General features: G+C 34.7%; 3 protein-coding genes and 1 long non-coding RNA gene across 5 annotated transcripts; 2 read left to right on the top strand and 2 right to left on the bottom strand.

Moving 5' to 3' along the window:
• Positions 1-963: 963 nt before the first annotated feature.
• On the top strand, positions 964-3,032 carry LOC126763104 (putative mediator of RNA polymerase II transcription subunit 26). Its single transcript, XM_050480325.1, has 7 exons — positions 964-1,745; positions 1,814-1,873; positions 1,930-1,998; positions 2,068-2,139; positions 2,223-2,267; positions 2,334-2,546; positions 2,658-3,032. The coding sequence occupies exons 1-7, from the start codon at positions 1,680-1,682 to the stop codon at positions 2,889-2,891; spliced, it is 759 nt and encodes a 252-aa protein (XP_050336282.1). The 5' UTR covers positions 964-1,679; the 3' UTR covers positions 2,892-3,032.
• Positions 3,033-3,588: 556 nt separating this feature from the next.
• LOC126763108 (uncharacterized) lies at positions 3,589-6,106 on the bottom strand. 2 transcript variants are annotated; one of them, XR_007667560.1, is made up of 3 exons: positions 4,699-6,106; positions 4,331-4,586; positions 3,589-4,275 (listed from the first exon to the last, which is right to left on the bottom strand). It is a non-coding gene; the product is annotated as an uncharacterized LOC126763108 (long non-coding RNA). The 2 variants fall into 2 exon arrangements; XR_007667559.1 differs by having other exon boundaries at positions 3,589-4,489; positions 4,544-4,586.
• A 3,302-nt stretch (positions 6,107-9,408) lies between these two features.
• On the bottom strand, positions 9,409-15,486 carry LOC126763105 (cleavage and polyadenylation specificity factor subunit 5). Its single transcript, XM_050480326.1, has 5 exons — positions 15,236-15,486; positions 14,136-14,400; positions 10,653-10,818; positions 9,572-9,686; positions 9,409-9,500 (listed from the first exon to the last, which is right to left on the bottom strand). The coding sequence occupies exons 1-5, from the start codon at positions 15,370-15,372 to the stop codon at positions 9,479-9,481; spliced, it is 705 nt and encodes a 234-aa protein (XP_050336283.1). The 5' UTR covers positions 15,373-15,486; the 3' UTR covers positions 9,409-9,478.
• Positions 15,487-18,029: 2,543 nt separating this feature from the next.
• LOC126762563 (SANT and BTB domain regulator of class switch recombination) lies at positions 18,030-24,550 on the top strand. Its single transcript, XM_050479396.1, has 8 exons — positions 18,030-18,835; positions 18,908-19,217; positions 20,716-20,987; positions 21,044-21,287; positions 21,357-21,494; positions 23,186-23,396; positions 23,453-23,666; positions 23,723-24,550. Exons 1-8 carry the CDS (start codon positions 18,030-18,032, stop codon positions 23,997-23,999), a joined length of 2,472 nt encoding a protein of 823 aa, XP_050335353.1. The 3' UTR covers positions 24,000-24,550.
• The last annotated feature ends 841 nt before the right edge of the window (positions 24,551-25,391 follow it).

Below are 25,391 nucleotides of genomic sequence, written 5' to 3'. Positions count from 1 at the left end.
CTTCGACCACCTCTACACCAGAACGAAAACGTTGAAACCATCGTTGTGCGGTGGAAATGGAAACTGTATCGGGTCCATAAACTGCACAAATTTTATTGGCGGCTTGAGACGCATTTTTGCCTTTATCGTTAGTAGTACCGTAAAATATGCCGTATTTTCTCTTCAATCAATCAAACATGTGTTAGCGCGTGAAGTGAGCTTTCCAAAAAGGTATAGCATGACCCGATGCGACGAATAAAACTAGAACTACGCGCTTTCAGCGCCAACTAGCGAAAATACCGCAAGACTTTTTTGACAACCTAATATGTAGGACAGTGTATAAATTATATATGGTGTATGTATATACATATAAAATTGCTTAGATTCCGATCCTCTGGTTGACGTTTTACATAGGAAGGCATTTCCCTGGCTTTGATTTAGCCCTTTCTTACTTGTTTATAATAAAATACTTGGGATTGCAATCTACACAAAACAGTAAAAATATTTATAAATACATATATGAATCGATTTTTTAAGCACATTTACCTTTTCTTCGCCTATGCGTATTAAGATAAATATATTTTTAATTAGCTCCATTAATTGTTTTCAGAGATGTCGTTATAGGACTTTTGAAAATTGGTACCAAAAATTTATATCTCTTCGATAGTTCGGGTCAGACGAGGAAAATTGACAAAGCCCGTTGTATATTAGATTTTTACATTCACGAATCGAGACAGCGTATGGGAGTAGGAAAAATACTGTTCGATATAATGCTTACAGAGGAGCACTGGACTCCAGTTAAATGCTCAGTTGACAGACCATCCGAAAAGTTAATACAATTCTTAAAGAAATACTACGGCTTGGAAAAAATTATACCACAAGCAAACAAATTTGTTCTGTATGAGGGATTTTTCGACGAAGATGAAGATGATGACGCTAACAGGTACGTTTTTACATTACACAATTTATGAATAAAAGCTATTCTTTGTACACTTTGTATCTCCAGCATTACTTGACAAATTATGTATCAAAATAGTGTTCAAAATTATTAAAGGATAGGTGTAGTAGTTTTGACGTTGTGAGGGGCATCGGCTTTGAAACTGTGAATTGTGCAGAAAACTTTATGAAACTTCATTTTGTTAGAAAGATGGAAGGATCGAGGTAGTTTGAATTACTTTTGTAGACATTTTCCGAAGCAAAGTATGGAAAAAGGTACCGGTCGGTGTGATCGTTAAATGCTCAATTCCCACGATACCGGAATTGACTCGGATTTTATCCGACCAAGGGTTGTTTTTTCGGCGAAAAAAAATCATTAGATGCTGGCAGATTACAGCTGGTTCAAGAAAGAAATTGCCAACTGGAAATTTATAGAAGAAAAGCTCATGAAAGACGTTTTATTCAAATATAAATATATGTATTTGGTTTCATAAATTGCGTGCACAATCATATCCAAAACTGATTTTATATAGAATTTAATTTAACTGGTTAGACTCGAAGAAACCGTACGTATAAAATTAATGCAATTTGAAAAACACTTCGAGAAATGTAGAATATATTAGAAAACTTATTCTTAATTGTCAAATTGAAAGAATTCAATTATTGATTCCTGGAAAGTATACACATATATTTTTCTTCAAACAAAAATTTTCACAATACTCGTATATCGAAAGTATTATATATAAATATAGAAGCATTTTTAAATGGAAGCCAGAAGAGGCAATCTTCAGGCTCTGCCCAAACAGCAATCATCGAAAATGCAAGTCGTAGTAAGTTTATTGAACAACGTACATATGTATAGACTTCGCAAATATTTTCATTTGTTTTCTTTTGCAAGAAAACGGCTAGCGAGGTGAGTCTCACGCCCAGTCAGGCTGCAGAGCAGGCCAAGTTAAATGTAAGTTGTGGTAACTTCTCTCTGAGTACTTTAGTAATCAATTAGTGCTGATTTAGGAGCGAAAAAATCCGTTGGATGCATTAAGTCGCTTATCATTACGACCACAAGGTGTAGAAAAACGATCGGTAAATTTATTTAGCCTTTAATTCCGAAAATAAAATCCTTTCTAATAAACACTAACGTGCTTTAATAAGGGTCTGCAAGATGTTGATGACGAATACTTTAAAAAAAATATGTTTTCCCGTACGCATTTAAATAGACATGCGGTAAAATTATGGAATTTTGAAATTATTTACAATTGATATTATATATTAAATAAGTGGTTTATTTAAATTCTAAATCTATACAGGGGCTAAATGACTCTTATGAGCTTCAAGGTCACACAATTTCGCAGGTAACCCTTATATTTATATATATTCACAAGTAAAACTCAGCACTAAAGTGTTCTCTTGTTACGCAGGCGCAAGGTGATGCTTCCAATACACAACAGCAGCAGTATCAAGGCAAACAGCCGTACAATCCAAATTCCACTCACGCTCATCATCCAACATCGTTGTCAGCGCAACCAAATCAACAAACAACAGAAATTCTATCACAGCAACAAGCCCCCAGCCATCAACCCCAAACAACTTCAGCACCAATGCAGTGTAAAAATCAGTTCAAAGAACCACATGTAAATTATTCTTCCTACTTCTTTTTAAATATTTATAAATAAATTATGTGTACGTACGTTTTTAAACTCACTCAACTCACATCTTCTATCTTCATTTTCTCATATTTGCAGTTATCACAGCTACGAACTGAGGCCCGAAATCAACATCCTCAACAACAACAACAACAACAACAACAGCCCATACAATCATCTCCTGTACCTGCTCCCGAACCGGAATTGTGCACAACTTGCCCTAATTGTCAAACAACGATTTACCTTGTTCGAGGACACGATACCAGCAGTGAGCCCGCACAAGGTTATACCTCAAACCAACATGATACCACTGGTAGCACAACTGCTAATTAGCACATTACTTGAATTGCGATCGCTCTTTCTGTGCGCTCTTTCAAAATAAGCAATTTGTTTTTATGTCAAGCCAAATTTTTTGTAATATAAATTTTCCAATGTAAAATTTTTAATAAAAATTGTAGCTATCATTAAAATGCACTTTACGTAGAGTAAACTTCGAGTTAGTATGGTATATAATAGTAGATTTACTTTATTTTTTGCATTTGAACTCAGAGAACCATTGGAAAACATATAATGGTACCATCTACTTTACATTTATTTTACGTGTCACGATGGATAATGTGATATACTAAAAACTTGTTTAGTGCTTGCGAGATTACATACTAGAGTTTGTTTTTAATATTACTAACTAATAGTATTAGTTTCGTAACTTTTGTTTTATTATTTCTCTTATGCAAACAGAACATAGTTTTTATCATTTCACCAAAAATTAAAATGATATTAACTGTCCAAATGAGTTGCATGCAATGTTTTTTCTTAATATTTGTGAATCAAAATATGCTCATTATTAAATATAAAGTTATTGATATTTTGACAAATATGTTTTTGAATCCTATAAACGTTGTAAAACAGCCATTTCCTAATATCCTTTCATAATAATCAAGTAAATTTTTTTGGAAAGAAAATTTTTTATTTGTATTACATAATAACCGAATAGAGGTAAAATTTAAAATTAACACAAGCACAGGTGTAAACATTTTTCTTTATTCACATTTATAGAAGTAAATATATCGTCAACTAAAATGCAAAATAACGTAACAACATTTTCGGAAATTTACGGGGGAAAAAATAAAACACGTCATAAAATGGAACAAGAGCGAAAAAAAATTTAAATATTGGTTAAAACTGGGTTATATCAGATAACAGAACCTTAAAATGTTGGGCATATGTACGTATATGTATGTAATTTCCAGTAGTGGATCGTAATCAATGAAACATTCCATTTCGAATTTTTTGATGATACATTGTTTTGCATTTCAGGTGACGATATGTATTTGTGAATGCAGAAAAATGCCAAGATTTTGTCATATTGGTACATATAGGCGTGTTTTGAAATTAATATGGACTATAATGCTTGATCAATTTACGGTAGTAAAAGCTATAAATGAGACCGAACAAGGCGTATTTTAATATGAAATATAGAAAATTAAATCATAATATTTAAAAATTCTTTAGTTTATGTCCCTATTACGTGTTTCAACCAAACCGCATTTTGGTTGAAGTTTTGAAATTCGGTATTATGGTTTTCAATTTTACCACAAAAAAAATGTCGGTTGAAGTGTTTTTTCTATTTTCTTTATAATTTAAAACTATTTTAACTAGTTATAATTTAAAAATCCATTGAAAGATTGAGCTCGTGGAGTAAATTCGACGAGACAAACTAAAATTTGAAAATATTAAAAAATAAGGAACCGTGGAAAGTGTTTGAAACATACAGTGTGGATACAATCTACTACTCCTAAGAATATACTTTTTGGGAAAAGTTAAATCTTTGAAGCGTGTTGGTCCTCTTCTGTCGTTGGTGTTTTATGACAGCGCACAAATATGGTGTTCCATAATACAGGTTTTGTAACAACGATAGATATCGTAGGTTGCTGCAAAAGTTCAAATCAAGTTAAAATCATTTCAAATGCATTCTTGATAACTACTGGAAGCAAGGGAATGAAGAGTTTGTGGCAACGTTTCTTCTTCCTATTTAGTAAAAAGAAAACAAAATTATTCCTAATTTAAACCAAAACAACTTATGAATCTGCAATAAACGTTTTTTAAAAGACATTTAATTGTCAATAAAAGTTTGGCTTACTTGGTTTTAGGAAGTTCGTATGGTCTTCAGCCGCAAGCGGTTGTTCGTAGAGGAATCAGTCCGAAGTCCTTGTGGTGTGGAACTCGCTCTTTTGGAAAGACGTCTGCTGAATGAGGATTCTTGATATTAATTTTTAGCACGTAAAAGTGGTAAGCCCTAATATTCTTGTTCGAAGCCGACGTCGCACAGTGAGACAACGCCGGCATTAAATACAAGGAGTCATTGTAAAGCTCTGAAATTTTGCACAGGTTATTTTTGAGACAATTCCAGTTTAAAAAAAAAAATTAAGAAAATTCGCCCACTTTTACGCCCACCTGCCATACAGTCGAAATTTGTAAAATGCCGTATTGTCCGTAATACTTTAGGTATAACTTTCAATTTTGATATACTTGAATGTTATATAGTTACAAACATTATTTGAAATAAGAATTGAACTTTGGCCCACTTTTAACCCTATCACCCATACTACCTCAACATAAAAAGAGCCATATTTTCTAAAATATATTAAATACATCCTTCAAATTCTATATTACTGTAATTTATATCATTTAAAATGTTTCATGCGAAAATTACAATAACACGCCCACTAATACACCCACCTCCCATTGAAATGCAATAAAAAAAAAACAATATATTTTTTTTCATTCAATCAATAATTTTTTAACATCATCATGGTATTCTAATTTTTTCAATTTGTTTCTCATTCTAAATGAATTAATATAAGGATCTGATGATATTTGCAAATATTGCATTACATCTTCATTCGTAGAACTACGTGAATTTTTACGAGAATGGAATAGCCTACAGTTTCTACACTCCTTATTCATTGCTTTTTGCGCTTCTTCGGATAACATTCCTGTAGCAAAAAAAAAGTTAATATTAAATAAAGTTTAAAAAAATACTTTCAAAAATAAAAATTGCAAACAAACCTATTGGCAATATAGCCTCAGATACCATTTTGCTGCCGTGAATGAGAACTTTATGCACAGTGATGGGCATGTAGTACCAGCCAATTTATGTGTGTACAAATGTACATATGTTTGAGCAAAAAAAAAACTGGTTTGGCTCAGCGGATGGAAAAAATGCCCAAAAACCAACAACAACCAAAACCAAAATTATGCTCACTATATTAGGCTGCTTATGAGCTTTGGACAACAAAAATAATTATAATGCAAGAGACTATTTTCTATTTTCCTGCCAGGCAACAAGCGGCATTACAATATAACAATTAAACTAACCACATTAGAAAGTGATCATAACACAACTTAGATAAGAACAATATCTTGCAATATCAATTTAAATTAAAAATTATGCAACTATCTAACCCAAAGTCAATGACCTTCAACAAAATTATCTATCAAATTAATAACGTAAATAAAATTTATGTAAACAAGAATATTTTTATTAAAACATAAATGATCTTTAAAGCATAATTCTGAATAACTACCAAAAAACAAATGTAATTTATTACTATTCTCATGCACAATAAGTGAATAGTAAACAATTAAAAAAAATAAAAGTAAAAAGTTGTAAACATGCTATTGCATGCTAACATACGTATAGCGACAGAATGTGCGCGTTACGTACTTTTTGTAGTTTTTTGTATGTTTAATGTGCTTTTGCAAACTTTTGCTATATGTCCTCTACGTTAAATTAAAGCTGAGATTTCAAACTTTCATTTGGTATAAGTCTGCACCTAGGGCGAGGGGCTGCTCTATATTTCCTAGGCCATTGAAAATGCAAAATGTTCAATTTTTGCACCACAATTCTGTTGTTAAGAAAAAAAAAATAGTGTTTTTTTTTTTTAATTTATTTTTTTATTTACTCATTCTACAATAACTAAATTAATTAAAAAAATACTTTAAAGTTACATTTATTATGTATTTTCATTTTAATAAGCTTTTGATTATTACATATTAAACAAACATATTTCAAGCGCGTTGGCATACCTCAACTTTGACTTGCTCTAGACCAAAAAGTAATGAAGTTATGAGGCTGAAATTTCAGGGAATTGTTACTCATATATCTGTTAATATACTGTGAAAATTTCATCCAAATTGGACGACACGTCAAAAACCATTTTTTGCCGCGGTTACTATTGGGCTGTCTCACTGTGCGTCGTCCCAATATATTGCTGAGTAGTAACGGTATCCCTTTACTATGGGATTATTTTGCTGGACTTTAATTCTCCAAATATTTCTGTATCTTGCATGAGTTTGTCAGAATCGTAGTTTCAGTGCTTCGTCGTTCTGGCTCACACCATCAATTCATCTAAGTTTTGGTCTGCCCTGCTTCTGTAATTTTAGCATTTGCCCAAGATAATTTGTTTTATATAGTTTTTGTTGCCTCGAATAATATGACCAGTTCATCATAGCCTATCTAATTTAATTGTTATATCCGGGTGCTTATAGAAAGTCTGTAGCTTGGGGCTATACTGCTTACTACATGATCCACCATCACTAACAGCCCCAAAAATTCTGCGCAACACCTTTCGTTCAAAGATTTCTAGCTTGTTTTCTTCCGGTTTGCGTAACGTCCAGGTTTCGCTGGCGTATATTAGCAAAGGAGCAGTGTGTGGTATACTGAAATTTTCAACGATCTATTGAGGGTGTGACGGCCAAAAATTATAGGAAGAATTCAATCTTTTTTGCTGATCCGAAATGAACTTAATGATTTCATCTTACGAAATTGTCGGAACGTGGAAGCTGGTGGATGGTGTCGAAGAAATTTGGCCAATCTAAAATTATATGCCGCACGACTACGAGGTGGAGCCACCTTAAGTTTTGTCGAAGAAAATCCAGCATCTTAACTAGTTCGGGTTTGAACTCAAGGTACTGGGACCGGATAAGTAGAAGTTTAACCTGCTACATTGTAAAAACGAAGATGGTAAGAGTCACTCTAGAGTCGAGAGGCAATTTGACCTATTTTTCTACTATGAATGGTGGATTGACTCCAAGTACGCCATTCACTGTCTTCTATAGCTTCACAGCAAATGGCATTCAGTGCTTGTTTAAAGTCGATAATGATGTACCATGACGTCGGCGTAATCAAAGAATATTCTCTTGATACTCCTAGAAAGCGGCACCGTTCCAATCATTGTAGCTGTTTGATGGTAGACATCAAGAGGCATCGTATTGTACGGAGTGCTGTGTTCTGCCAGCTGACCGAAACGCTGCGACGCAATTTATTTTGTAGTTAAATTTTAATACGAAAAGAAAAGAGAAAGGTGAAAGTTAGGGGTGTTGTGGAATCTAAGAAGGACTTTCTTAGTTGTAAGAATTGCAAACTCAATTCGATTTTCAATTGCGTCACAGAATCTGATTGTATTCTGGTAGATATTAGGAGATCACAGTAATCCACTTGATGCCCCAGGAGAAACGTAAGTGAAATTTACGAGCATACAAGGTATACATACATTCACGTGATTACCTTACATATTTGTATCACATTATCGACTGAATATAGACGCATTTGTTGTGATGTTAAATTACATACTTTTATTGCGTTTTGTAAATCCCCTTAAAATATGTTTTCTGCTATAGAAATTAAGATAAGTTAATTCGTAACCATAAAATAAATTACTTTCTTAACTTACATTTTAAATCTGCCAGTGACTATCTTCTTGCTATGTTTTTGATAAAAAAATCGATAAATAATCGTGACACACAAAACCGATGCAATTTCTATTTCGAGCATCAAACCAATAATATTTGAATTTATGACAGATTCTACAACACTCCTGAATGATTTCATCAATCTTAAAACAAATGAGAACAATCGCCAAATGTTCGACAGATTGGACAAATTCATGAAGTTTTATGTGATGAGCATTTTAAAATGCAAGCAGCTCAAACAGCATATTACAAAGAAAGCAAATATTTCTTAAAATTTTTTTCCCTTTCACATGTGTACCTTTATTTCATTTTCGAGAGTTAAAGTTATATGTTTATTAAAATAAAATTTGATCAAAAATTAATAATTCGAAAGTTTGTCTTCTATAATAACAATTGTAGATAAAATACATGAAACAGTTAAAAAAAAACAAAATTTTTTGGCTTATTACTTTTATGATAAAAAATTATAATTATCCGAAGCTTATTGTGTATGCAGTTCGCGAATGGCTTCTGTGTAATGTTGCCAATCAAGTTAAAATAGCAGAACAATAGTGAAGAGATATAAATACGGCAGTAAATGTCACTATGCTTGAAAGCTGTATTTGGTGTAAAAAGTGGGTCACTATACACAATAAAATGAAATTAAAATAAAAATAAGTATAATGTATAATATTTTTCATTAATTATAAAATCCACGTTCAGTGTATGTACAATTGATATATAATTATGCTCTGTAAGGTTTATTACACCTTTTTATTGTTATTTGTGTATTAATATAAACAACTTTGAACACCCCAGTATATGTGCTAAAATTAAGTTTGTTTACAGCAGTTATTAGTGTACACTCACACATTTTATTATGCTAAGAATTTCTGATGACCTTCATTCGTGGAATACATATATACATATGTGTCAATATAAATTACAACAGGAACCGCAGTTTAAATATAGTTAAAATAAATATTTGCTTTATTGACGTCTAACGTCTATATAATTAAAATAATTAATCCAGTTATTTAGGTTTCCACGAATATGTTTGTATTTAATGCAGATTTGGTTCATCTAAATATAAATGTATTAAATAAAGACATTCAAATAAGTAAAATACCAATGTGGATTTATTTAGATTAACTATTATAATATGTCCCGAAAAACTCGCCATTCCTTCACATATAAATAAAATTAAACCTGAAATTTAAAAGTGATTTCAATGTTTATAGGCAAATAATAGTTTAACTATAGGAGAGCAATATTCATACCTGCATAAGGCCTGAGGCAGCGATGATATAATTGGACCATATCCTTGAGAATTGTCATAGAGTTCGAATAAGGGTGCCGCTACAAGCTTGTAATTTTTTGGAACAGCAAATAAAGCTAAACAATGATAGACAAAAGGAAATATAATTAAAATCAATTTATATATGTTAATATTTAACAATATATGTACATATATGCAATATACTGTTTGGAATATACATATATGTGTGTACGTAGAAATGAGAAAAAATTTAGTGATATTCTCTATTATACCGAGAGCATTTAGAGTTAAAAAGAACGACAGTAAAAATATTATTGGTTCGTTAGGAAAAATTCTTTTAACTAATCTTGTATAAAAAAAATAATGTAATGTATTAACATTATGTATGATTATATTCCATACAGAAGAGTAGTGCCAACGAAGCAATTGGAAAAACTTATGCAAACTGTATATGAACCTTGTAACTCTTTGAATTTTGATAAGAAGGGGAAAACAAAAAATGCCTATGCTTTTCTTGGGAGTAGTGACTTTATTTACAATATCGACAAAATAAATTAGGCTAAGCAGCTTTAGAACATATGTATGTATAAAAAAAAAACTAACAAACGCTTTCAGCTCAAGTATAACCTCAACTTCTTGAATGATACCGAGACAAAATTACGCTATGCCACCCAGAATGCCGACAGAAAGGTGACTATGGTGACTATGAGAAGAGGCTCCTTGAAAATATTCTCAAATTTGGAATGTATATACATATAGGTAGTATATTGCAAACTCGTGAAATAAATAATTTTGGTAATGCGCACACCATAAATTTCCGGGAACGGTGAAAACTACTGAAATATCGATAACTCGTTAAGAAAAAGTTAAGTCGTCCTCTGTCGCGGACTAATTCAACTGTAAGCTGTCGTAATCTCTAATTCTACAATACTTAATCAACTGAACTACATATATCAATAATTTCTATACAGACGCAGTACTTCCACAAAACAGAAACCTATCGCCTTTGTATAACGAACAATTAAATTAAGAAATTTCTAATCTTGTGTCGCACGGCCAGTGACATTATTTCTGTGACTTACCCTTTTCATGTAACTGTACCAAAAACAGACGTTTGTGTTCTTTTGGTTTCGTAATATGTGGCGGAATGTATGGATACTGAGGCGGTTCAAAATTCGGTCGCCACCAGTTTCCAATTGTGTCTTCCACAATCCAATCTTGTTTCACGCCATCTTGTCGCCCCAATGTCTATAAAAATAAAGATCTTAGTATTTTTTATTTCTTTTCGAGTATAAATAGGTATGTAGTTTCTGTTGACAGACAATTTTTATTTTTGCCATTTCTATGTTCTCTTTTGTGTCAGTAAACAAACATCAATACAATGCACAAAACCGTATTAACTCTTCATGTAAAAGAGAAAATAAACGATAATATTTGTATTGTGGTTTAGCTACTTTCAATCTAAAAATCAGAGTTAACTGACAATTTTGGAAAATTACAGGTTTCCAATTTAACTGTATTTTGATTAAATCATTTCGTCAAAAAATTCAGTTGAAGTTCTGTCGATCAGACACCGTTTATAAATGCAGTTTATTAGATTATCGAAGGACAACTGCTACCAAATTATCCCGCGTTGTAAAAGAAGGATGGATGAATGGGAATGGCACGGAGCATCACGTCTCAAAAACCCATTCACTTTTAATTTAAATTCTATAAATCCAATATGTGCGAAGATTACAACAAACTCCATTACACGCACTCTGAAGGCCCCAACACCACTAACAGACAAGCCAGTTTAGTATGTTAATAAGTCCTTTTTTTCTTTTCACCTAAAAAACTGGACTCATTTTGCGGTCACAGATATATAAACATGGGAGGATGGAGTCATGTGTAGAAGTTCACGCAAGTAAGGAAAGTTCTCTGATCGCCATTCACTTGGGAGTGGCCAGAAACGATTCCTTTACATATGGCTCAAGTAGCTCACGACTTCCGGTCTTTGACCAAATATCCTCTGGGTAGCCTAAGAACATCCTTTTGAAGGCGAGCTAAAGTGAGAAGACGAAACATCTCCTGCATAGGGTTGTGCGCTGGGTTTGGGACCCGCCACGTAAAAAGCCTACCCCAATGAAAAATGACAAACAGCCTCGGATAAGAAACCCTTCTTTTGATGACGACCATGGCAAACGAAATAAGGACTACGAATTGAGGGCATGCACCTGGAATGTCCGGTCCCTTAATTGGGAAGGTGCCGCTGCCCAGCTGGTTGATGTCCTCGTGAAAATAAAGGCTGACATCACCGCCGTCCAAGAAATGCGATGGACGGGACAAGGACAGAGACGAGTAGGTCCTTGTGGCATTTACTACAGTGGCCATATAAACGAGAACGACGGATGAGAAGGACGATGTGACCAAAGATGCCTTTTATGAGTGCTTGGAACGCATTTATGAGAGATGCCCCCGCCACGATGTCAAAATCGTGCTTGGCGACTTTAACGCCAGGGTGGGCAAAGAAGGTTTCTTTGGCACTACGGTCGGTAAATTCAGCTTCCACGAGGAAACATCCCCAAATAGGTTGAGGCTGATCGATTTCGCCGGGGCCCGAAATATGGTTATCTGTAGTACTAGATTCCAGCACAAAAAGATTCATCAAGCTACCTGGCTGTCTCCGGATCGAAAAACTACCAACCAGATCGATCATGTTGTGATAGACGGAAGACACGTCTCCAGTGTTTTAGATGTGCGTGCGCTCCGAGGTTCTAACATCGACTCGGACCACTATCTTGTTGCAGCCAAGATTCGCACCCGCCTCTGTGCAGCAAAAAACGCACGTCAACAAACACAAGGAAGGTTCGACGTCGAAACGCAACCATGAAGAAGTTCAAATAGCAATTGCCCGCCTGAAGAACAACAAAGCGGCAGGGGCCGACGGATTGCCGGCCGAACTATTCAAACACGGCGGCGAAGAACTGATAAGGAGCATGCATCAGCTTCTTTGTAAAATATGGTCGGACGAAAGCATGCCCAGCGATTGGAATTTAAGTCTGCTATGACCAATCCATAAAAAAGGAGATCCCACAATCTGCGCCAACTACCGTGGGATTAGCCTCCTCAACATCGCATATAAGGTTCTATTGAGCGTATTGTATGAAAGATTAAAGCCCAGCGTCAACAAACTGATTGGACCTTATCAGTGTGGCTTTAGACCTGGAAAATCAACAACCGACCAGATATTCGCCATGCGCCAAATCTTGGCAATAAAAACCCGTGAAAGGAGAATCGACATACACCACCTCTTCGTCGATTTCAAAGCTGCTTTCGACAGCACGAAAAGGAACTGCCTCTATGCCGCGATATCTGAATTTGGTATCCCCGCAAAACTAATACGGCTGTGTAAACTGACGCTGAGCAACACGAAAAGCTCCGTCAGAATAGGGAAGGACCTCTCCGAGCCGTTCGATACCAAACGAGGTTTCAGACAAGGTACGAGGGCAAGACGAAATATCTCCTGTCATCAAACAAACAGTCGTCGCACTCGCGACTTGACACTCACGTCACTGTTGACAGTCATAACTTTGAAGTTGTAGATAATTTCGTCTATTTAGGAACCAGTATTAACACCACCAACAATGTCAGCCTGGAAATCCAACGCAGGATAACACTTGCCAACAGGTGCTACTTCGGACTGAGTAGGCAATTGAAAAGTAAAGTCCTATCTCGACGAACAAAAGCCAAACTCTATAAGTCGCTCATAATTCCCGTTCTGCTATATGGTGCAGAGGCTTGGACGATGTCAACAACTGATGAGTCGACGTTGCGAGTTTTCGAGAGAAAAGTTCTGCGAAAGATTTATGGTCCTTTGCGCATTGGCCACGGCGAATATCGCATTCGATGGAACGATGAGCTGTACGAGATATACGACGACATTGACATAGTTCAGCAAATTAAAAGACAGCGGCTACGCTGGCTAGGTCATGTTGTCCGAATGGACGAAAACACTGCAGCTCTGAAGTATTCGACGCTGTACCCGCCGGGGGAAGCAGAAGAAGAGGAAGACCTCCACTCCGTTGGAAGGACCAAGTGGAGAAGGACCTGGCTACGCTTGGAATATCCAATTGGCGCCACGTAGCGAAAAGGAGAAACGACTGGCGCGCTGTTATTAACTCGGCTATAATCGCGTAAGCGGTGTCTACGCCAATTAAGAAGAAGAAGATATAATCAAAATTATCGGGACACATACATATGTGCACAATTTCATCCCATGATCCGTTAAGTTCTACGTCAACTCAATAAACGAAAATTTCCGCAGGGCCTTCATTAAGTCTAAGAGGTTTAATAGCAACTATATATACAAACTTAGAATAGAAAAACGTAACTCGTGTCCTATACTCTGTGCGCAAGTGATAATTATAAATTAACTAAGAAATTTTAAAAAACTTCTGCTGTGTGCGTTGATAATTTTTCAGGTGAGAACATGTTTTTTTGATTGTATCAAATAATTAATATTGCATAAGTAACTAAGACAATTTGTTTTAAATTAAGTAGAGCGAAAAAATATTTTAACTTACTTCGGTAAGAAGGCGTTTGAGGCCTTCTACCTCATCTTCTCCTGCATTAAGTTCACCACCAGGAAGCTTGAAAAATGTTGTACCCAACTGCAGAAGTAATACGTGGGGTAAACCATGTTCGTGGACAAGTAGGACTCCTTCAACTGAGCGCCGCATACCAATACGATCAAATTCTTCTCGCATTCTTTGAAAGCGTGATGGAACTGATGGATCCTTTTCAAATAATGGTTCCTTTGTTCCAAATGTGTAATTAGTCAAAGGATATCTGAAAAAGAACAAGGTTAATCTTCATAATTTACAAAAAAGAAGAAGAATAATAGAAATATCTTAAAACTAATACTACTACATGCAAAACAAGTGTTAAAAATAAATTTTTTTTCCATTAAGGGTTACATCTAGTTTAGAAGAATGCCAGATTAAAAACCTTCAAATTTTGGTGTAAAATTTAAAATTTTGTATTTTTAGGTTTTATCCACGGAGAAGACCGGAATCACTACAGCGGTGGAAGACATTTTTTTCCGTTCCCGCGACAGTCGGGTCTAGGTAACCAGAATGGGCCTAGGACTGTCAACACGGCACAAACAACAAACTTTTTTATATGGCCGTCGGAAAACGGGTATAACTCAAAAAAATATATCCACTATATTTAGATATTATTGCTAATGGAAGATAATTTTTTACTAGCGGATGTATAATCCTACTGATATTTCTAGAGATGTCTTGTGCTAATACCGGTAAATGCGATATAAACATCAATGCAAGAACTAATGCAACGACATTTCGTGCATTAAGGAAATAGAAACCTACTCTCTCCGTGCGCCCAGATATTTAATTATTACATTTTCTTTTATCGAAAGTTAAGTGTTATTGAAGTTTTATGTATGAAATTAGGAATATAAAAACTGATATACATTTTCGGAAAAAAAATTAGCAAGAGCCACATTGGCTTTGAAAAGACACATTTATCTTTAAAAACAATTTAACATTAATTAAAATGCAATTTATTAATAAAATTTTTTTATTTGAATGCATAAAAAATATACCCTATCACAGCCGGCTTTAACAGTGCTAACAAAACCATAGTCAGTTTTTATACTCACAAGTTTATTGTTCTGTTTATGGCCAAGCACTGTCCAGACGAGTACTTCTGCATTCCATTATTTACATTTCCGTCTACTTGGCCCTGACTGCTGCGTCTTGGCCAACCTGTACCAGATTTATTTGACACCTGGGCCATTGAAAATTGTAATCCAACAATATTATTGTATAAATTTTACGATACTTAACATATGCAAAAGCATGCACTATATAATAAATTGGCCAACTTTAGCGTCGAAACAAAATTAATGAAGTTGCCACACTATTTTCATAACATTTCAGGGTGCCCAAGCAATTATCGAATTTGGAATTAACGATAACATTTAGCCTGTGTGCCAACCTATAATTTTTCTGTCCATATGAATTAGGGTAATAAAATTTACTATGTTGTGAACAAATTTTACCTATTGCTGTGCTCAATGGAAAGTAAAGTGAACAAAATTATTTAGAACATTATTATCACAGTGTCAAGTCTCTAAATTTGAAATTTTAATTTATAGACAATTTTTTTTACTTGAGACGATTATGCAATTCAGGTCTAGGTATCCTTGATCAAGTTGGATATTAATTTTTTTACAACGTAGATAAAAAAATAAGATACGAGGAAAAAAAAAGTTCCTATTTTTTCTAATATTAACTGCTTTCCATAAATCGAATAAATTGTAATTGCAACCTTTCGCTAACATTTCCCCTAGCGCTTGCGCAATTGTACTGCGTTACTCTTTGAAAAATAAAGCAAATGAAAGTATGGAAACATAGATATTTTTACTTCAGTGTTTCAAATGCTAGGAAGTGAAAAAGAAAGTACCTAAATCACCTGGACTTCATCCATTCAAGTTTGGCAATTCTTAAATATTCACGACTCTTCCTTGGTCAATGCCCAGTCACCAGCCTTGTTCGATAGAAATTTAAATTTAAACCTTGAAGCTATATGTATATCAGTTTTTTGCGTTTCTGAAGAAGTCTCTCTACGAAGATTTGCAGCTATACTTGACATATCATACTTATCGACAGCCAGTCTCGCCCTACACAACGCACATTGCTTGCTAGAGCCACTTCTGCTTGAACATCTGATATATACTAGATCCAATGTCAACTAAAATGGTCTCCCTTTGTCTTCCTGAGTTTTCACATGACACGTAAAAGTATTCAAAAGTATTTCTACGTACGGAACCTCGGCATACGTCCGAAGAATCTTGTTTCCACTGCGGTCGTAAAAGCTGTGAAAGTTTCTTGTAGTACAGGTCTCAATTTGTATTTGTAAAAAACGTTTATGGTCTTCTGGCTAAGCACGATCCGTCCAAGCTAAAGCTAAACCGCTTCTGTATGCTGGAGAATAATATGGAGGATGTTCCTCCTTTTTTTCTTTCTGCATCAACATTGCACTCATAATTTCCGTCCTGCTATATGGTGCAGAGGCTTGGACGATAATAACAACTGATGAGTCGACGTTGCGAGTTTTCGAGAGAAAAGTTCTGCGAAAGATTTATGGTTCTTTGCGCGTTGGCCACGGCGAATATCGCATTCGATGGAACGATGAGGTGCATGAGATATATGACGACATTGACATAGTTCAGCGAATTAAAGGACAGCGGCTACGCTGGCTGGGTCATGTTGTCCGAATGGACGAAAACACTCCAGCTCTGAAAGTATTCGACGCAGTAGCCGACGGGGGAAGCAGAGGAAGAGGAAGACCTCCACTCCGTTGGAAGGACCAAGTGGAGAAGCACCTGACTTCGCTTGGAATCTCCAATTGGCGCCACGTAGCGAAAAGAAGAAACGACTGTCGTGCTGTTGTTAACTCGGGTATAATCGCGTAAGCGGTGTCTACGCCAATAAAGATGAAGATGAAGCATCAACATTGCTTTCTACTCAATCTACTTCGAACATTCTGAGACCAAACACGTCTAATATCGCTAATAATTTCATACACCTCTTGACAGCCTTAAACGTATTGTCACCTAGGTCCAGACTTTAAGTTATTGCTATCGGAGCGAATACATGTATCCTTGAAAGACTCGCCATTTCTTCCGTAAGAAACTCAGTGCACCTCTTCTACATCGACTCTGCCCCATCCAAATATCATTCGTTAGTAAATGCGCGGAGAAGAGACTATCAGGAGTAGACTTTGCAACTCACTGGTCCACGTTATCTGGTTGCAGTCGAAGAATTTCGGTAAGCTCCTTTCTGGGCCCATCTGTAGTACATTTGTTAAATTTATTTTCTTTGGTCATTAAAAGTTTTTATTAAAACTTGAAACACTAAGCATTCGTAAATATCTACACTCATGGATTATTGAGAAATCTCCGTTGACACAGTCAACTATTGATCGAAGGTCAAATTTTTGATTTCATGCAAAAGAGTTGCAATGAATGTAGTGTGGTTGAAGTCAATGAGGTCCAATTCTCACAAGAATCAATTGTGTTAAATATAAATATGGTGAAATATGTTGGTACAATATTTATATGCATGTAATTGCATAGATATACCGTTAAAAAGTCAATTTTAATCAACAAATATTACGCGCAATTATTACAACTACTTCGCCACTTTAATCTTCATCTAGGTAATGAGTTAAATTTTGTACTTTCGCGCGAAAATCTTAATCGAAAGTTCATTAAGTAGTTATCCTGAATACAAAATTAATAACCTGATATATGTAAGTATGTATGTGTGTATTTATTCTAAACTAAGTAGTCATCAATCTCCAAGGGAAACAAATATTGTTTATTGTGTCAAAAATGTTTAACCGTACCGAATTGATTTAGCTTATAATAAGCCATATAAAGTTAAGTTATGGATTCAGATAAGGTAGAAAGCGAGTCTTATAAAGAAAAATTTAAAGAGAAAAATGAATTTTTTAATAATTTACTTCAGCCGAAAACTGAAACTAGTTCACTTGTAGAAGATACTGAAGAAGAAATACAAATTAATAAGTTTTTAGATTTCATAAAAGTTTCTTGTAAAGTAAATAATGTTGTATCTATACAAACTAATCAACAAAGACATTTGACGTGTAATACATCAGAAAATTATCACTCAGATCTCCCGAAAGATGAACTGAATTTTGAAAAAATGGTGGATAAAGAGATCTTTGAAGGCATTTTAGGGCAAAGATTTGAAAATAAAATAATGAAACCAAATATTGTACAAGATAGCGAAGTCTCCATGAGCGGAATTGATGATAACAAACTTTCCCAAAGGCGAAGTACTGTTGGATTGGCTATTGGATCATTTTCTCGGCGTAGTTTCAAGAAATTGGATAGCGGATTAACAAAGGAAGAAAGTGTGCAAACAAAACTATATAAGAAATTAGACTATGTTATTAATGAAGGAATGGCGGACTCTGTTCTATCATTTATTTGCCCAATACCAGTACCAGCTTCTTTTCCTAATCAATTAAAACATAAACAAACAAATAAAAAGGAATCTATTAATGCTAGACAAATTCTTTTGGAGAATACAGATTCTGTAAAAGTGAATAATAACGGAAAAATTAATGAAATTGAAAATGTTAATGACAGAAAGGGTTTAAATTGTGAAACTTATCCGAACGACGCAAAGCCAATGAGAAAGTTAAAAAATACAGGAGATACTAAAGAGTACGCCAATCAGATACCAATATATACATTTCAAAAATGTAATATGTTTATTTTTATTTTATTAAAACTCAGACCTGAGATTGTTATCCATGTATGCGATGAGGTAAAAAATACTACAAGAGATTTTAGCTGCTCACAACGGTTATTGGTGAATAAAATGGGATACTTCGCAGAGGTAACAGCTGGACAAAAGCTCGACGAAATGGACATTTCGGTGCATTGCGATATACAAATATTCGATTGGTTAATAAAATGGATGAAATTAACGGATTTCGTTGAATCATCAGGTTGTAAGAAACCCACAATTGAAGGCTCAGAGGATATGCCACGATTGGATGCTAACAATGTAATTCCTATATTGGTATCTGCCGGATTTTTGCAAGTAAGATTTATTTGTATTTCAAAAAACTATAGTTTTGAAGTAAATATTTCGCATATGGTACTATAATTTCCATGCTATAAATATATACGGCTCTGTCCACTTTTGAGGACATTCAAAAAAGTCAATTCGTACGTACGTTACGAAGATTTAAATCTTTTAATTTCCAAAAAAATTTTAGTTACCTAGATCGGGAAAATATAAATTGATGGGCTAAATTTAGACAGCAGAGCACTTTAACATGTAGATATTTCTCTCTTTCGGACAGTCTTCGTGCGAACATCACACGGCAACTCCTGGTTGCTGTCACAGTTTGTTCTTTGTGTCAGACCGCTATAATCTAGAATTATATACATATAGTAATTGCAATGGACTCCAGAGTAGTTAGATTAATGAGCTGGGAAGGCATCGATACGCCTTCACTGTCATTCAAGAAATCAAATGAAACTTTCGCTTAGGTCTTCTGAGTGCAGGTTTCAACTTTTTACGTAAAGATAGCGAGCAAGATAAGGGTGGAGGCCTAGTCTTCATACTGCACAGCACTGTGCAATACCGTTTTATCGATGTCGACATTGACCGCAGGAGTACTACCCTAGCGATTTTATGAACAACGAATCGCTTGAGAAACCCCCAGACTTTAGCTGTGCGAACATTCGCACCTTTGTTAGCCTTAACTTAACTGGATAGAATTTATTGGGCATATTCACTTCACTAAAAATTCTAAGGTCGTAATCTTAGGCGAACGTCAATTTCGCAAGGTGATAGCTGGAGTTACCGCACGTTTTGTTCCGACTGGAAGAATTATTAACACCTTCTACAATTTCCAGCCGTACCAGTAATTTTAACAAACGAATGAGACACCTTACGTTAAGCCTATATGCCCTATGATCCCCTCATACGAGATTTCATTTTGTAGGTTCGACAACTGGTACATCAGTATAAGCGAACGAAATGGATGGGGCATTTCAAGTCTTTCAACCTCTCTACCGGTGATGACCGGATTGAATTACAATTCGACGATCGCGCCTTCAAAAATTCTGTTTATACCGGATAGTTAGGTTAGGTTAGGTTAATCTAAGCTACGCGTAGACCAGTTTGGTCCTTTGCGATACCAGATGGAGTTCGCTTGCTAAGTCCAAAAGAAGTAGTAATCGTTTAGGATGCCTGCTCTTGACTCGAATTTTTACACACTCTGCGACCTCACTGTCGATACCTCTTCCAGTTTATCATACTGTAGGGACCCCAGATGCTTACAGCGTAGTCTTGCCAATGCGGGGCAAGTGCACAAGAGATGCTCCTTTGTTTTCCTGGTGCCCTGATCTAGGCATTTCCTGCAGTCATCTTGATCTGATCAGTTAGTATACCATATACATAGTATCTCATACATATTTTATGGTTATGATAATACATAAAGAGTCGAGTGGACTTTACTTCTAAACATTTTAGTATAATATATTAAACTATTAATTTGTAAGCTTACGCATTTATTTTTTATTTAAAGATGGAGCCTCTAATGGTTGAATGCCTATCGTTTTGTCATGCTCGGTTGTGTGATGTAGTACGTTGTTCTTTAAATCTCTCCTGTTTGAATGATTCAATAATTACACGGTTAGCTGCTATGTTTACCAATTTGGAATTGGAAATGGTGCGAGACAAAAAAGAACGTTTAGTACCCCGTTTGTGGATAAAGCTTATTCAAAGCCTTTGTGAGCCTGAGCCAGAGGCACTGCGAGGGCACTCCTATAGTTTAGCTGGGTTGTTTCGATGTTCAAGGTGGTATTAAATTGATAATCAGTTTATCTTATTTTATTTAAATTTTTTTTTAAAAGATGTGGTGAACATCTTACAAACACAATTAAATCTTACATTCCCTGTCAACCTAACAACACACGATTAACCCGATGGGGTCAACTGACGAGTTGTCACGTGCGCGACAACCTGTGGAACATGAATAACTTTATTGCGCAAATATATAAAGAGCATCGGTCATGGCGTAAGGTTTACTGGAAACTTTGGGGTCATTGCCATTTTTTATATTGTTGCATTTGCGAATCACATTTCCCAGTTTACAAGGTATGTAGGTACATATGTATATACAAAAATATTAATTTAATTTGTGGTATGTTATGCATGCCTTTGTAGATGGCGTGGTGTCGTTTTCATCCTTTGAGTCCAAATTATATGGAATCAATTACTGATGATTTTTTAGCCGGACCAGTCGGTCGTTATCCGTGTTGTGGACAAAAAGCATTTCGTTTTGAGACGTTTCCTGAGACCAATGTGAGTACTACTAAGTATAATACATACATGTATGTATGAATGTGTAAAAAAAAACAGGATATAGATTAATATTTTAAAACCAAAGGATATGAATTAGCGATGCAAAGAAATTAATTAAAATAGAGTAAGCACATGACATGTTCCCAATTTTTGTTGTCACAGAGTATAATAGTTTTGTTCAACGGTTGTTAATCGAGATGAATTTGATGATCACGAATTCCGAGTGACTGTCTGCCTGTCCGTTCGTGCAGCGATAACTTGAGTAAAAATATCTTAATGAAACTTGGTGCACGTGTTCCTTGGCAAAAAAGTGCGGACGAGTTAGGAGTTAGGTTAATATATGTACCTTCCCTAAACCACTAAAGCTACAACAACCAAATTCGCTCAGAGCAAATATTCAAATAATGCGACAGTGTGAAAATTGATAAAATGATAACGCCGCCTACTCCCCAGTGTGTACTGAAACACTCCAGTATTCGACGCAGTACCTGCCGGGGGAAGCAGAGGAAGAGAAAGACTTCCACACCGTTGGAAGGACCAAGTGGTGAAGCACCTGGCTTCGCTTGGAATATCCAATTGGCGCCACGTAGCGAAAATTTAATTTGGGTCAATACAATACCAATAAAGATTTTCGACCACATAAATCAGCAAATGTGTAAGTTATATTAACAATATTGACCATAACCATGCATCTTTTTGCTTAAAATGGATAAAATCGGACGAAAAATTGCATTAGCCTCCATATAACTGATATCCAGGATTGTGAAACATCTACTCTATATATGTATATGTGTATATATGTATATTTTTAAAATTGCTTGAAAATAAGTTTTCGAGGATACCTGAACCTGAAATTAACGCAATCAGCCCAGACCTTTTCTTTCCCCAATATACCCTGACTTTAAATCGTTTAGGTTGCTAAAAATGTTTGATATTTTATGTGAAATTAAGTGGGTACGTTTTTATAATGGGTGACTGTAAAATCCGAACAGTTTCAAAAATATTTGAGGACAGACTTGAGTGAAAAATAAGATATCTTGATGGTCCTATAAGAAGGTCGAGCACAAATCATTCCTATGTACACTTGCTAAGACAGTGAGAAAATCGTTGAAAACGGATGATAACCACGCCGATGTGAAAATTGAACAATGGGTTTTGCACTGTCCACCTTTAGGTGAAATCATATTTATCAGGTACTACCGGAACATTTTTAATTTGGTGCATGAGATTATCTAGACATTCTTATATAATATATTGTGAAAATACACCAAAGAGGATAACAACCACGCCTAGTTCCCATACATCACAATTTGAAATTCCATCTGATTATTTCACTGTGGAGTATACGGAAGTAACAGATTTATCGGAATATGACTTTATACAAATTGAGCTTTTTAGGTGAGCCATTTTTCGTCTTAAAATTAACGAAATGCGACCAAATCTGTCCAAAACCCCAGGTACCTATTATCTTAATATAAAGATTTCAAAATTTCAGTTTGGGTTTTACCGTATATACTGGTCAATATGTAAGATATCTTAGCAAAATATATATAATATCGAATATACCTAGTTATTAAAAAGTTTTGAAAAAGCTTTAAAATAATTTAGCCTTTGATCCTTGCGATTGCGAGAGTATATAATCTCCGGCTGCTTCTTGTTTATTTAATGCTACAATATTTATTACTTTTAAGGGATGTCATTTTCGTGAGCATAGCGTGCTTGCAGAGACTGATCGAGAGCGCCAGATTTTGCAAATAATCCAAATTATATCTGACAATTGCATAGTTTCCGATCCCCCAAGCGAAAGTTTAAGGAATCCGGAAAAAATTCCTCCTTGGGGTGGGGTGCCACTTACTCCTCAACAATGCCGACAAGGATTGTTACCTGCTTTGGATGTAGGAGGTAAAACTATTTTAAGTGATCAATTTTGAAAATATTTCATGATAAAGTTTTTAAAGAACTATCATCAAAATCTATTCGACATATGGACCATAATGTTTCAATCAACTACGATTCTTGCAGTGACAGCAGTGGCAGCGAAATAACTTATAATATAGATGGTCAAAGCAAGAAAAATAACACAAAAAATCGTGAAATCGATTTTAGCAGTGACGGCTGCGAATCAGAAAAGGCAGGTTCAGAAGCCTTGACTACAAGGAAATTAAAAAAAAAGTAAGCCTCAGTGTGTAACATTTTTGTAATATTTGTACATTTTTAAATTTTAAAAGACTTAGTTTAAATTCCGGTCGTAATTGGTTTGGAGAACTATCTGCTCGTAGTAATCAAGACCACCAGCGGGAATATGAAGAAAAGGCTTTGAAAAACATTGTAATTCAAATAAATAAAAATTATGGATTGGATAAGAGCATTCTTCCATGTGGGTCGGTTGGGGGCTTTTATGTGCGTCTAGAAGCCGAATGGAAGGATCAGCTAAAACATAGAACTTCTTCAAACCCTATTAGTAGTTCATCAGCGTCTGCTATTGGAAAACACAAATATAAATAACCGACTTTATCTTTAATTTATATTAAATATATTTTCAATATGTTAAGAAATTTATAAGCAATTATCAAACACCTGTATCAATTTAATTTTTTAACTAACAACTAGCAAAACTGATGATGTAACCTATTTTTGTTTCAAGTACTATGAATTCTAGAGCACAATTGAAAGAAAATCCTAGAATATTCGTTATACTTGCAAAAGAAAATCACCGAAGCGCAAATTTATCGCCAGTCCAACAGTGAATTATACATACATATATATCCTTTTCTATAACAATTTGCAATATGCTATTCCTGGGAAGATTTTTATTTCCAACCAAAAACCGAAATAAAATAATAATATTTTTACAATATTGACTTTCTTACTATTTTTTGGATATGTCCAAGTAGGAGTTCACGCTCAAAGGATATAAGATTTTGTTAACAATGACTGGTGAAATCCCACAGGACAAAGAAATCCTTGTTTTTATTAATATTTATTGGGAAAAGGTTGTAGAATTTAAAATTATTTATTAAAATAATAAATATAATAATTTGTTTTTATAAAAGTAAGGCAATAAGTTTTACTTCATAATATATTTCTTTGTTAAACTACTTATAAATATTGATGTCTTTAAAAGGTAACTTAAAAGTTCGAAAAATATACCGCAATCAAAAAATACACTTCCATATCGTCACCTGATTATAAAAAAATTCAACTGTTACAAAAAAATTACATACATAATATATATGGTCAACATTTTCTGGTTCTCCGATCAAATATAAACTAGTTTTATCCAATATTAAAATTTTGTTTCACTCATGTTTCATTTTATTTCGTGTTTCATTCATGCCACTGTAAATTTCCAAAAATGTTTTTACGTTATTTTGCATTTCAGGTGACAGATGTCTATATATACATACATATAATCATGTATAAGAGTTGTAGATATTTATATAGTGAAATTAGACGATTTGATGAAGGGGTGTGCAGATGTCTATATATGTATGTAGATGAATATAACTTACAATTGTGTTTCAACCCTGTCTCCTCGCTAAGGAGAGGGACTTAATAGTAGACCACGAATCGCTTGCCCGTGCGGAGAGGTTCAGTAGCTTAAACCATTTCATTCGCTTATGCTGATCTGCCAATTGCTTAAACATCAAAGTGAGATCCCTTAAGCAGAATCAACCTAATATAAGGTGTTGCGCTAATTTACTATGACAGTTGCTGAATTAGGACTGATTTCAAAGATCCTTCGATCACGATATCTATATGTGGATATATACACATATATGGGTAGGTTGTTAGATAAGAGAGTTAGCATAGGTCACCAAATAAAACTCATATTTGAACGCATTTAATAATAAAATAATAAACATTCGATACTCAATCTTAAAAAATAATTACTCG

The sequence above is a fragment of the Bactrocera neohumeralis genome, chromosome 6, assembly GCF_024586455.1.
Source record: "Bactrocera neohumeralis isolate Rockhampton chromosome 6, APGP_CSIRO_Bneo_wtdbg2-racon-allhic-juicebox.fasta_v2, whole genome shotgun sequence".
Taxonomy (NCBI): domain Eukaryota; kingdom Metazoa; phylum Arthropoda; class Insecta; order Diptera; family Tephritidae; genus Bactrocera; species Bactrocera neohumeralis.
This window is presented reverse-complemented; position numbering and strand designations above follow the sequence as displayed.